The following is a 13,301-nucleotide window of genomic DNA, read 5'->3' as shown; positions in this document are numbered from 1 at the left end:
GTGAGTGCTCGGCGGGCCCGGCTGCGACCGGCTGCGGGACCGGCGGGTCCGGACTGCCCCCCCCACGCCCGGAGCGGGGCTGTTCCCCGCGCTCTCGGGTGTCTCTCCCGCCCCTCAGCGCCGCTGTCCCGGGTTGGTGGGGGGGGGGGCGGGCGGCCTGCCCGGTGAGCGGCGCCTCCCCGCGTTGCTGAGGGCCGGTCGCTGCGCGGCACAAGGCGGGGTGATTCCTGACCCCCTCGGGCCCATGGGCAGCTCCCGGCTCGCACAGGGTGAGTGCAGGGCAGCGCTGCAGGCGGTGCGGTGCAGCGTTGTCCGGTCAGATCGGGGTTGCAGGGGTTAGCGCAGCCCTGCGGAGGGAGCGCGGCGCGGGCAGAGCCCGGCTGGCATCAGGGGAAACGGAGCTGCTTTGGCTTCTCACCACAGAGAACGTGGCCGCGGGGTTTGTGCTCCGAGAGCACGGTGCTGGCGGTGGGCTCACCACGAGGGGGCACTCGGCGAGTCCCCCCAGCAGCGAAAGAGGGCAATGCCCCAAAGTGTGGGGAGCAGGCGGTTGTTAGCAGAAGGGGTTCCCGGTCTCCTTATAAAGCGCGCTGGCAGGTCGCTGGGTGTTTGTTGCCTTTAATCCTACCATAAGAACTTAAAATAAAGCTTTTCCAGGCTTTAAAATAAAGCTGGAAGTGGATGTTCCCCAGTGTCTAGATCTGATATTTGTGTAGGGGATTGTAGAGCGATGTTGGAGTACTGCTGTCCTCAAAGAGCAGGACCGCTCCTTAACATCAGTACGCTATAGAGTGAAGCTGCAATGGTATTTTCCCATCCCGGTGCTCAGCTGATGTGTTTTGGATTTGATCTTCATGTAACTTTTGTTTGAAAACAGGAATGGTTTAATATTTAATTAGTTGTTTTCCGATCCGAGGGTAGTTAACATGGAAGTATTGATCGTGTTATAGAAGTTCCTCTGTGCTCGCAGTGAGGTGCAGGGCTGGGAACACAGGAGCTGGGAAAACACCTAGAAATGGGTCTGTCTGACAGGATCCTGATGGGATTCAGGAGCTGAGTGGCCCTGGGGGGGTTGGGGCAGTGTTACTGGATCCATCCCCTGCTGCAGCACTCGCTGCCAGCTCTGGCCACTGTTCCCTGTGCGCCACCAGGGATCCAGGGGAGACTTTTGGGAACGGTCCACAGATCTTGGCAGGGAGATACAGGAGGAGAGAAACACCACTTTGGGGAGCTAAATATGAACTGTGCTTTCTAAGCATGTAGAGAGAGCTTTACAACCCCCTGAGTTACACCAGAGGAGATGTAACATCCATGGCAAAGAGCAATTTGGGGGGGGGGAAAGAAAGGAAAAAAGAAAAGTACTTGTTTGTGCTTTCCTGACTTGCCAGGTTTGGTTCAGGGTGAGCATTCCTCTTGCCCACGTTGCTACTCGCAGGTTCCTCACACGGCCCAACAAAGTGCTGTGGTGCTGTGCTGGGGTCTTGTGGTGAGGGAAGCAGATCCTGGGTTCATTGGAAAGCATCTGGATGCGTTGGAAGGGTGCATGTGGAGTTCCAGTGATTCCAAGCTTAGGGAAGTGAGCAGCGCTGTGGGGTGAGAAGGGGGTAGGAGCCATCACTGTTCCTGTCTGGAAAACTGAGTTGGGAGCTAAAAGTTGTTTAGAGCTGCAGAAAACATCCGTATTGTGTTTCTCCGGGGTGCTGGCAAGGGGCAGAGGTGTCCCAGAGTCGATTCACTTTGGTGCTTTAGAGCCAGAGGTACCAGAGAGCCCTTCCATCTCCCGAATCCTTCCTCCGAGCAGGATAGGGAATGGTTTTCCCTTGTGTGGTGTGAGTGGCCTCATTCAGCAGATTTCCTTAGGGGCTGGAATCATGTAGTCACGGCTGGAAAATCACCCCGGCACAAAGTGGTTTTTTGCTAATATTAACTTTAGTTCCATCTCAGCTCAATGGAGGGAAAAACTGGAGAGTGCCATAAATTGAGCCGAGCTTGTCCAAGCTGTCGCATTAGCTCCTGAGGAAGCTCCTGCCTCCTAATGACCAGAGGAGAGTGTGCTGGGGGGGTCAGTGCCACCTGGGGGACCCTTTGGTTACAGGGGAGGGTGAAGCTCGGAGCAGGGTGGCACATTCCCTGCCCCTTCACAGCCAGATTGATGCCGACTGCTGAATTTTAGCAGAGGTCGTCTTGGTCCCATTTGTTAGTCCTGGGAGTCCATGGAGATAATGTCTTTTCACATATAAAAGATGCTATCGATTTTCTGTTACTGTTGTCCTGAAATGTGCACAGTGTGTCTATGGAGCAGTGACAATCCTCCATCAGTAGCTTTATGGGAGAAGAATGGTTATTGAATCTCTTCCCATAAAATATAATCTCTTTCTCTCTTCCAGAATTTGCCAGCCCCTGTGGGAGTCCCTCATGTTATCTCTGAGAAAATTGATTTTTTTTGGTCTCTGCTTTGTACACTTGTGTTTAGTTTTATTTTTAATTTGCTTTGTGTGATATATGGAAGGAAGGATTCCCTAACATCAGGCGTGCTCTCGGTGTTGTATTCCTTCTTTCCCATATGGATCGACACTTCCAGAGTGTTTTAAAATCAAATAAAGATGTTGCCTTGGCACAAGTGTCTCTTGTTGTTGCTGGGAATGTTTTCACTCTGGGGGAGTCGCTGCCCTGCTCTTTCTCTCCAGGCAGGCCTGAGCTTTTCAGCTGGTTATAGGTAAATTTGGGGTACGTTTCTGCAGTCAACACAGGCCGATTGGTTTCTGATGAATGACACCGTAGCAGAGCACCCAGCTCGCAGTGCTGCTCAAGGAGCAATGGTCTTTGAACTTGAACAGTGGCAGAAATACTCTGTCAAATTTGTCCTTTCCTCTGTGCAGCAAATGACTGACTATGGGACTTTTTCCTTTCAGGGAGGAAACGGCAACATGAATTCATAGATGATGAGTAGGATGCCAAAGCCAGAGATGACAGTGCTCTTGAAGAAATGCTGGGTAGAGCAAAAAGGTAAAAGGAATTGAGTGCGTTTTGGAGCCTTCCTGTGGGACTTCCTGGGGTACCTCCCCTCGGGAGGCAACGGGCACCCCCTCAAACCTGAGCTGAGTTTCCTCAACTCCCCTCTCCTATGTTTTGCATGAAGTCCCAGTGGTGCCCCTCACTCCCGACCCACTCACTCTGTGCTCGGCTCTGTCCCCAGAACCCCTGTGGGACTCGTATGTTCCAGTGTGTCCCTGCATGCAGTTGTGCCAGGCTCTGCTCCCGTGTGTGGTGATGAGAGCACAGGGAGCAGGGAGAGATGCACTCCACCTGCTGGGTGCAGCCAGGGCCATTGTCCCGTGGTGATGGTTCAGGGCCACTTTTGGTTGTACCATGTTGTGCCTGAAGCCCGCGCGGCGGCAGCGTTTGGAGTGCGCAGTGGTCAGGTTGCCTCCACGAGGGCTGAATTGCTTTCTGCTACTCTGATACCTTTTACTGCGTTTTGTGTTAATGCTGTTGAGATGCCCAGAGGAATCGCTGCTTATTGGCTCTTTCATTCTGAGAAATTATCTCTGTAACTGAGGCATGATCGTCCACTTGGGGAAGTAAGAGGCAGATTTAATCACACCTGCAGAGAGCCGTGCGGTAGGAAGGCCTTTGCTACTCACTCACTTTGCTACTCACTCACTTTGCTACTCACTCACTTTGCTACTCACTCACTTTGCTACTCACTCACTTTGCTACTCATCCAGTGGCAGCAGAAGTGGCTGAAGCCACTGACAAGCAGCAGGAAAATCTTCAATAGCAGCATAGCTCTCCTTGGGATATCTTCATGCTTGTGGGTGGAAGACTGACTTTAATCCCCCGAAAGTCAAATGTTCCCGGTTGCAGTAATTGCCCCCGTCCCTTGGCTTTTCCTGGCAGCAGGTGTAGGGATAGAGAGTGTTTCTGTGGCAAGGGGAAGATCTTGGCAGTAGGAGGAGCAGGAAGAGGTGTGAAGGGTGGGTAAGGTGTGACGGATGGGCTAGGGGTGAGGGGTGGGTAAGGTGTGACTTGTTGACAGATACAAATATCAGTTCTATTCTGCTGGAGGTGAAATCCTTTCCCATTGTGGCCATAAGGAGCTGCTCTGCATGCTACAGGACGCCCCCAAATCCTTGGTATGTTTAGGCCACATGTCACAGGGGAGGAACAACACCAGGTTCAACTCTCTTGGTGAAACAGTTGTGATTTCTCCTATGTCCTTTGGGAAATGTGCCTATGTTTGAATTACTGTATAAATAACATGAAATACTGATTGCTTTTTGAGGTGGTCATAACTGTTATAAGCTCTCATGTAGTTAGAATACAACACAATGCATTGATACCATTTTTACTTTAATAGCAGCAGAGCTGAGGATTCAGGCATACTTAAAATAGTACTGAGCAAATTTCTGCTGCTGTCAATCCGTATTTTGGGGATCTGGTAGTTTTGTTCCTTCTTTTTTCTGCATATGTGTGTGTTCAGGCTGCTGGTGTGTTATTGAGCTATTTCTGTAAACTCGGATGTAAATCTGTTATGCTCTTTGAGTTTTGAAATCCTTCCCCATCAATCTGGAAAGCTGTAAGGCTGCTAAAACTGGAGTACAGTCAGCGTTGGCAGGGAGCTGCGTGTCCTCGTGGTCGTGCCGGCTCCCCAGAGCTCGCAGCATTCCCAGTTCCTCCCTCTCACTGGTGGCAATGGCAGCGCTGGGCGGCTTGGCAGCAGGGAGCTGTGTGCCAGAGCCCTGTGTCCGTGTTGGTGCCACGGAAGCTTAGCCCAGGGGTTGTGGTGTGGTGCTGTTGCTTTAAGGTGGCTGGTGGCCACGAGCTGTGCTGAGCGTCACCGTTGCCAGCGCCGGCACCGCGGCACGTGCTGCCGGCTCAGCGGGGCCTGGACCGCGCAGATAGGACCAGATTTGGCATCGGCACAATCACTTCTGCGGGCGCTGCCAGCTCCTCGCTCGCTCTTCCTCCCTCCAGCACGTGGTACTTTATATGACCCTGAGGATAGACAGTTGCCTACTAGGCTGGCTTGTGGGGTTTGTTTTGTCTCGGTCCTGTCAGCATTCAGGTTTCAGTGGCTGGGGAGCTCTGGGAAATGCATGTTCTCTTTTGCTTGCTGAGGCTCCAGCTTGCCAGAGTGAGTGAGCGGTGGCAGCAGTGGGAGTTGGTGCCCCAGGAGTGATTCAGGTGCCATGGTCTGGTAGACAGAGCTCTTGAGCTAGCAGAAGAGGGTGCTTAGCTGAGTGTCACATCCTGTCATCCAGGGTTGTAGCACTTGATGCAAATTCTCAATGCAAGTGGAGCTTTTCAAAGCACCTAATCTTATGTTTGTGTTTAGTCTGCGTCTTGCAAGCGTACAGGAGAGGAAGGTGAATCACTCACTTGTATACTTTGATCTTAAAATTCAGTATCACTCCTTTGCTGTAAGTGGTTTGTCAGACAAAATTTCGCAGTCATTGTATTTGCAGCTCTCGACCTTGGTGTCAGAGAGATGGCAGCTGCAGGAGATGTGGTTGGAACCACGACTGTGTCATGTAACACTGGCTGTTGTATGGAGCTGATGCCACTGTGGCACTTAAACCTTCTTGTCATTCATGCAGACCATAACTGTTTGGACTGTGATGGGTGCTTGAGGTTGGGGACATAATTTCATCCCCCAGACTTCCACCTTAACTGTAAGGGCTTCATGCAGGATGCACCAGAAGCGTGTTTACTCCAGACCCTGCAGATCCACCTCTGAGATATGCTCCTCAGGCTTGTCATCCAGGTGGCTGCTCTGTTCCAGTGATCCCAGGCTAATTTCTGCATCCAAGACCTGTTTACTCCTAGTTGGTGTTGACCAATGGGTAATCCCACAGCAGTATTAACTCCTAGTTTTAATATTATTAGAAATGTACTCAATTTTTCTTCTAAGCAGGAAGAGGTGTTATAAAAGTTGACATTGTGCAACACTAGGTCACGAGTTTTACTGTTTGATCAGAGATGGAAGCTAGAAGACATCATGGCAAGTAAAAAAGCTAATTCCAGTATTAATAGTTCTCTTCCCAGCTAAAAAGAAGTAATTTTATGCATAGTTCTTTTCTTTAGGAGCACTTGCTAATTCTGAATGTGTCTCCCACTCTAAGGAGTCAGTGGGAGTTATTTTAAGCTGCGTTTTGTGGTTACTATAGGTGAGCTGGTAGTACGTATCTCATCCTGGGTGGTGCTGTAGTGTTGCTCAGTGTTGCAGAGTGAGGGCTTTTTGGCAGAAATAGCCCTTTATACAGACTTTAAATAGCCCTTTAAATACAGACACTATCTGTATTTAAAACAAAGTGATTTGCTATCACTTAACACCACCAGTGACACTTGGTAAGGACCTGCTTCAATTCATAGTGCAGTGCAAAGGGTAATCGGTGTCGGGATGGTCTGTCCTTGCCCCTGTCCTGCAGGATCACCTGCCTGCTTTCACCTTTGTGCTGTCCCAGGCTGAAATACTTCACATTTCACACTCTGGGTGCTGTAAATAATTCCTGTGCCTGTCTTAGCAGCTGCAGATGAGCAGCAAATCGTATTGTTGTTGAAGAATAGGGTTCTTCCACGGTCTTTACTCCTTTACATCTTAATTTTCACTCTGCTGCTGAGAGTGTAGGAACTGATTTACTCCACTTGAGGGAAAAGGAAGTATTACTGCTCCAGGCCTTAAGGGGAGGAAGTTGAGGGGAAAGTCAGGAACTCACAAATGAAACCATCTCAGTACAGACTTGGCTGTTCCTGCGTGTTTGCTGAATGTGCTGTTTGTGCAACTCTCCTGGGTCATATGGGAAAGAATAGTTTTCATGGCTGGACAAGGTTTAAGCAAATCTACAAAGAAAACTGGGCTCTGTAGCTAAAACTACTGAGAAGATATTAAAATAATCATTTCTGTTTGTAAGAACCGCTGTGTATCCTTGATGACAGGGAGGAAAGGTTTCGTGTAATACGGCGCTGGGCTGGCACCCAGGAGAGAACTGGAGTAGCTGCGCTGCCACGGTGCCCCTGCAGGCAAAGCATGAGTCTAGCTATTGATCCTGGGATTACACTTCCATTGGGTTTATCTATTGGTAAATAGTGATGAAAAAGTCAGTTCCTTCTCGTTGTGAATGTGTAGCATGGCAAAGCCGGGTTGTGAGGGAGCCCTTTGCAGCCTGGAGACGGCGCTTTGCACGGTGATGCGCTTTGACTGGAAGCAAAGAGCACTCTGGTTTGTCAGCAGCGCTTCGTTTGCTGGACACAGGATAGATCACAGGAGCACGTGAACCAGGACTTGGTTTGGGAACTCCAGGACAGGGCGTTGGGCTGTGTCAGCACTTCCTCTGGAGCAGACTGACTCACTTCAGTTTGCCTCTGGCTTCCAGTTCCCGAATCTACATGGCTTTGAACACGTCCTGCCACTGCTAACAGCATCCATTTCTCTTCCTTCAGTTCTCCTTTTGTTCTTCCATCATTGTCTTCCATTACTCATTCTTCTGTTTCCAGTGCCTGAGGGTGACATTTTCATGCCTTGGTGACTAAAATCAGGCTCCTAGATCCGTATTTATTCAGTTAATATAGACAGCAGTCCAATTTCAGAGGAGTTAAGTACCCCGGAAAAGATACTTGTTTAAAAGTAGGAACAGAAATTGAGGAACACACCTTTAGGGATCTGAGACTTCGATGTACTTTTCTGTTACTATTTGCTTCAGCTCTCACTGGAGATCTGATGTCAAACTAACCTGGAGATTGCTCTGGCTCGTACGTGCTGAGGGGGAAATTAGAATCCCAGACAATGGCCTTTCCTGGAGTGCTCTTGGGCGCTGTGTGGGTTTCAATGATGGCATTCAATGAGCTGGTGCTGTCCCTCTTGTGGAGCAGCGTTTCCTGGCAGAGGGGTCAGGACGTGGGGGGAAAGCATTCCCAGAGAGCAGGAGCCAGGCGATACAGCTCGTTACAGCATGATCACAGCTTGAAAAGGGTAGATAAAAAATAACCCTTCCGTGTACTGTCCTGAACACTGCACTGAAGTCCTAACTGGGGCTGCCATGGGTGACAATCACGTTACCTCCTGAAACTAAATAACTGGATTGTCGTCTTATACCAGAAAGCAAAGAGAAATGTCCTGAATATACTGTAGGAAATTGTCTTTACTAAATCGAGCCCAGCATTTATGAGCACTGTATATATTATTCGATGCTGCCAGAATTACATAAAGGGGGGGGGGGGAAATTGTTAATGTAAGTTGACTACCAGAGTAAATCACAGCCTAATTATTCTTTTTATTTTTTTCCCTGGCTAAAATTGGAATTTGATATAATGGTCAATAGACATTTTCTTTAATTTTTGAGACAGAATTTCTAATAGCTAATCCAAATGAATTGGAAAAAGTTGCTGCAGAATGATAAAAATAAATTATCTGAATTCTGTGGTGACTTACTGGTAAATCCTCTTACTTGGAAGCTTTAATTTACCTCATATTTCAGTTTTTTTCTTCTCTAACTGGCTTATGAGTGTACATTAGAGCAAAATAATTGCTATTTTCTTAGTGCCACCAGGGCGCTTAGAGCATGAACCAAAGTGAAGACAGAACCTGGCTTGTTCTCATAGGGAAATAAAGGAGTGAGGACACAGAGCTGCAGCAGCGTGCTGGAGCTTGGCACTCCCTAAGTCGGCTCTGAAGCTGCTGGATGTGGTACCGGAGTAAATGGGGCTCCAGCAGAGCATCCCCCCAAGGCAGGTATCTGCTTCCCTTTGGAGTCGGTGCCAGTGCAGAGGAACAAAGCATGGCTTGCCCTTGTTCCTGGTTAAACAGGTAAATAGAGTGTTTCTGTCGAGGCTACTGGCTTAAATACCTACACAAACTTTATGAGGCTTTGCACAGCAAAAACATCTTTCCTCCAGGGGCCATTAAAATGGCGTCAGCTCTGGAGTTACGCTTCGGCTTAGTCTGGCGTGAATTCCCTGCAGCCAACAGAGGGTTTTGCCAGAGATGATTTGAATGTAGTGTTTCTATTTCGGAGGGCAATAAATGGGCTCGGAACCGCAGCAGGAGCGGTGAGAAGAACGGATCTGAAGCCCAGGATATGGAAGATGAATGAGTTCAGCCTCCCACTAGGGTAGTACGGAGCTTCATCCACTCTGAGAGTAACCCAGTACCTTTAGTTCTTCAGTCTTCAACTTCCACACGTCATTTTGGGCAAGTTATGTGGCTGGCAGAGCTCTACATTGAGACTTGGGTGGCACGCTTGATGAAAAGCCGATATTCCAATAGCATCTGTAATATTCCACTGAGTACACATATCTGGAGAACCTTTTGGAAGAAATGTGTGTTTTGGGATGTTTACGTGGTTCTGGTGAACCTGGGGATTGGCAATTGCCCTTCAGAAGGGCAGTGAGATGTTGTGCAGTAACGCTGGGGTTATGTGCACATTGACTTGGTTCAGGCTTGGGCTCATTCCTAGGAGAAACAGCTCTTGATTCCGTAAGTGGTGAGAGAAAAGGACAAACCCATTTCATTTCTATCATTGTGAGGGATTCTTTAAGCCTCTGTATTCACAGTTTTCAGAGTATTTTTGTGAAAACACTTGGCATTCCTTGCTTCTAAATCATGGAGTGACTGTGCAACCAATTCAAAGGAACGGGGTTCCAGCGTTGTCATTACAGCTATTAAAACTGCCTGAACTGTTTTGCTTTTTGCTGCTTGCCATAGCAACGGTGGATGTGTAATTTGCTGAATATCCATAACAGGGCATTCGAATATATTCCTCACAGTTTTACTCCTGCATATAACTAAACGTGCCAAATGGGCACGTTCACCAAACCAGAGCCACAGCTCCTGGGGAACGACAACGGAGAGATTGGTTTTTCAAGAACTTCTTTATTTCACCTCTTAACAACTCCACCCAAGCCCCGGTCGTGGAAGAGCAGCACCTTTATCAGCGTGCTGTTATCACTCTTCATGGCTCACATTGCAGAAACTCTGGCACGTCTCCTTCCTTGCCTCTTATCAGCTGGTGGCAGCTCTGTGTGTGTGCCCCTGGAAAGGTAAGAGCGACCCAGTTCACCCTGAACCCCACACGCACAGAATCTCTGTGCCTCAATTGTGATCAGACCTTTGATTTTTAAGCAGTGAGGAGCTGGGAAACTTGAAAGATACCAGCAGCACTTCAATTCAGATGGCTTCTTTCTTACCATTTTATTGCACAAGGAATTACATGAAAATATCTGGGGCTTTGCTGGCACCCTCGATGAGAAATCCATGTTCCAATAGCATCCGTAATATTCCACAGATCCCATTGCCAGAGTCACCTATATGCTACCATGAACATTATGGTTTCAGGTGTATAAGGTTCAGTTTATTGGGGTTTTTTTCACTCCTAGTAGGAAAGTTTATATTGAGGAAGAGAAGCAGTTCATTAGCTGCACGGAGCAGAGTTCATGCGCTACTTCAGCAGCCCCTTAAAAACGCTGCCTTCATCCTCATCCCGCACATTCTTATCTTTATGGATCAGAAGGATCTAGAAAGCCAGACAGTGCTCCCGAAGACTTGACAGGGCAGGTCGCACACTGCTGCAGAGCCAAGGGAGGCTGTGTTCGGTCTGGAAGTGGAGCTGCTGCTGCCCCATCCTCCTTCCCCAAGCTTTAGGGGCTGAGGGAGCATCTCACAGCCCCAGAACCTCATCAGCCAGAGCACGTGGCCCTCGTTGCTCTCATGAGCCATGGAAGCAAGTGAGAACTGCGCAGGGAGGACAGCGATGGACAGCCCTGTGCACACATGCAGCCAATCTAAGTTTAATCAGGTTTCTGGGTGATCTTATGGTCTGGCCCATGTGGAGAGGCCTCCAGTTGGCTCTTCTCAGAGCATGTAAGTGAATAGTGCAGCGAGGGCTGCGCTCGTCTGCCTGGAAAGGAGGGAAGGACATTGGTGGCAGCAGTTGCTGTCTGATGCTTGCTTCGGGACATCAACTTCCATCTCTTCACTGCAGAGGGATTCCCGTCTTCACCTGGTATTCCCTACTTGCCATAATGCAAACTGTGCTGTTGCTTCATGTCTGCTCAGCATACGGATCACCTTGGAAGGCTATCCAAGCAGAGGGAAATTCCCTAGAACTCATCAAGAAAACGATGGCTCCTTGCAACTGGAAGAGCTTCCAGCTTGAAGAGCTGAAGGAAGCAGTTGTCTCCCGATCCCGTAGCTGCACTAACGCCTGTGTTTATAGGACAGCGCAGACGGGATTAGCTGTGTGACCGCCGGGAGCCTGTCGTTCTGGAGCCTCCTCCAATGTGCCTTTCACGCTCCATGAGATTAGCAGCCGCTGAAAACAGGGAAAAGGAATTTGCCTTTCTTCTGCCTGAGAAGAGCCCCATCGCCCTGCGCCTCTTTCGTCTTGCCTCTGAAGTGGCTTAGTCCTTCGCGAACGGCTCTTCTTTAACAAGTTCTGCTCCCATGAGGCTGGGAAGGGAAAACATCCTTTAGTCACACATATCAAAGGAGACAACCCGCTTGGATCCTCATTTGCGTGGCGCGGGCATTAGATGTGCTCCAGTTACAGCGAGCTCCGTGTGCCGAGGGATGTGCTGGGACCTCCGGGGGAGCGGGGCAGGAGCGCTTCGCTTCCTCCTTGGGCGACTCTTAGTAGAAGCCCCTCGCGTCGCCCCGCACCACCCGAGCGCGTCCCCTCGGCACAGCGGGACCGCCCGTCACCCGGGCGGCCTCCTCGGGCTTTACACCCCCGTTCTCGTTGCGGTCAGCAGCCCGTACCGAGCCCCGGGCGGCGTGTTCAGCCCCGCGCCAGGCTGCGGGGCAGCGCCGGCACACGGCGGGACCCCGCGGGGGCTCGGCCCGGCCCCGCCGCGGGGCTGCCCCGCCGCTCGGGGGGCGGAGCCCGCGCGGGGATTGGCGGCGGAGCCCGCGCGGGGATTGGCGGCGGGGCCGTCGGGCGCGCCAATCAGTGGCTTTGTTTAGGGTCACAGGGCGCGGAGGGGGCCGCCCGCAGCCAATGGACAGGGCGGGGAGGGGCGGAGCCGCGCGGCTCTCCCTCCTGATTGGCCCCGCGCGCGGTCACTCCGGCGGGCGGCGCTCGCTCGTTGGCTGCCGGCGCCGGCGGCGCCGTGCGTCACTCGGCGAGTCCCGCTTCCTCCGCCGCGCGGTTGGCGCCGGCGGCCGTCAGTCGCGGGGCGCCGCTCCCTGAGTGGCCGGCGGGGCCGTCAGTCCAGCGCTCCGCCCCGCCCCTCCCCGTCTGCCCGGCGCCGCCGCTGAGTGGCTGCGGAGCGTGTCGCTGAAGCGCTGCCGCTCTCCGGTTGGCCGGACGTGCTGTCAATCGCGCCCATCCCCTCCGAGTACCCGCCTCCCGCCCGCCGCTATTGGCCGCCGCGGGTGTCAGTGCTGCGGCTCCCCCAATGGGCGGCGCGGGGTGTGCGCCGTGCGCGCGGGGTGGCCGGCCCGGCGGCGGCGGCGGCAGCGGGAGGAGGCGGCGCGCGCCTGGGTCCCGGTCGCGAGGAGGCGGAGGAGGATGTGGCGCGCGGAGGGGAAATGGCTGCCGAAAACAAGCCGGAAGGTGAGAGCGCGGCCGGGCCGGGTCCCGCTCCGCGCCGCCGGGACGCGCCCGGCCTGCCCCGCCGGGCCTCTCCCCTGCCCCTGCCCCCGCCGCGGGGCGGTGGCGGCGGAGGCCGGGCCGCGCCGCGCGAAGTTTAGCGGCGGTGGCGGCGCCGGTTGAGGAGGAGGAGGTTGGGTGTGTGTGTGTGGAGGGGAGGGGGTGTGGGGGGGTGGAACGCGGAGCGGGCCATGTGCGGCGGGCAGGCCGCGTGGCGCCGGGGCCGCGGCGGCCGGGCCGGGTGTCGGGCACGCCTCCCGCCGCCCGCCGGCACGTGCCCGCCCGCCGCCAACATGGAGGCTGCGGCGGCGCGGGGCGGCGCAGGGCGCGGCGCGGGGCTCGGGGCCGCCGCTCGCCGCTGACGGGCTGGGCCCGCCGCCGCCCGGGGTCACGCCGCGCCGGGCCGGGCCTGCTCGCGCCGCCCCCGCCGGCTGCTTCTTTCCGCCCCCCCCGCCCCGTTCTCTTCGCTCCCCTCCCCCCGCGGCGGCGGCGGCGCACGTGCCTCGCGGGCGCGCGCCCGTCACGAGCGGGGCGGCCTCGTCCGCGGCCCCGCACCGGGGCCTCCGCGCCGCCGGGCACGGGGCGGGCCGGGGGTGGGCGCTGCCGGGGCGGGCGGAGCGGCGCCGCCCGGAGAGCGGCGGCCCCGAGGTGAGCGGCGGCGGCGGCGGGGAGGGGGGTGCCTGGTGTGGTGCGGCCCCGGTTGGGGGGTAAAGG

The 13,301-nt window shown here is 53.3% G+C and overlaps 1 protein-coding gene across 7 annotated transcripts in view; it reads left to right on the top strand.

Moving 5' to 3' along the window:
* The window catches only part of CAMTA1 (calmodulin binding transcription activator 1), a 240,515-nt gene that overhangs the window by 72 nt on the left and 227,142 nt on the right, over nt 1-13,301 (top strand). For 4 of the 7 annotated variants that reach the window (XM_030508028.1, XM_030508031.1, XM_030508025.1 and 1 more), the window contains exon 2: nt 2,913-3,006. In XM_030508028.1, the coding sequence (XP_030363888.1) occupies nt 2,940-3,006 (67 nt within the window). In that variant the 5' untranslated portion in view covers nt 2,913-2,939. Of the gene's footprint in view, nt 1-189; nt 270-2,912; nt 3,007-12,404; nt 12,552-13,301 lie in introns of those variants that run through there. The other 3 variants (XM_030508030.2, XM_030508029.2, XM_030508026.1) reach the window with 2 other exon arrangements.

Source organism: Strigops habroptila, chromosome 16 (genome assembly GCF_004027225.2).
Source record: "Strigops habroptila isolate Jane chromosome 16, bStrHab1.2.pri, whole genome shotgun sequence".
In the NCBI taxonomy this organism is placed as follows: Eukaryota; Metazoa; Chordata; class Aves; order Psittaciformes; family Psittacidae; genus Strigops; species Strigops habroptila.
This window is presented reverse-complemented; position numbering and strand designations above follow the sequence as displayed.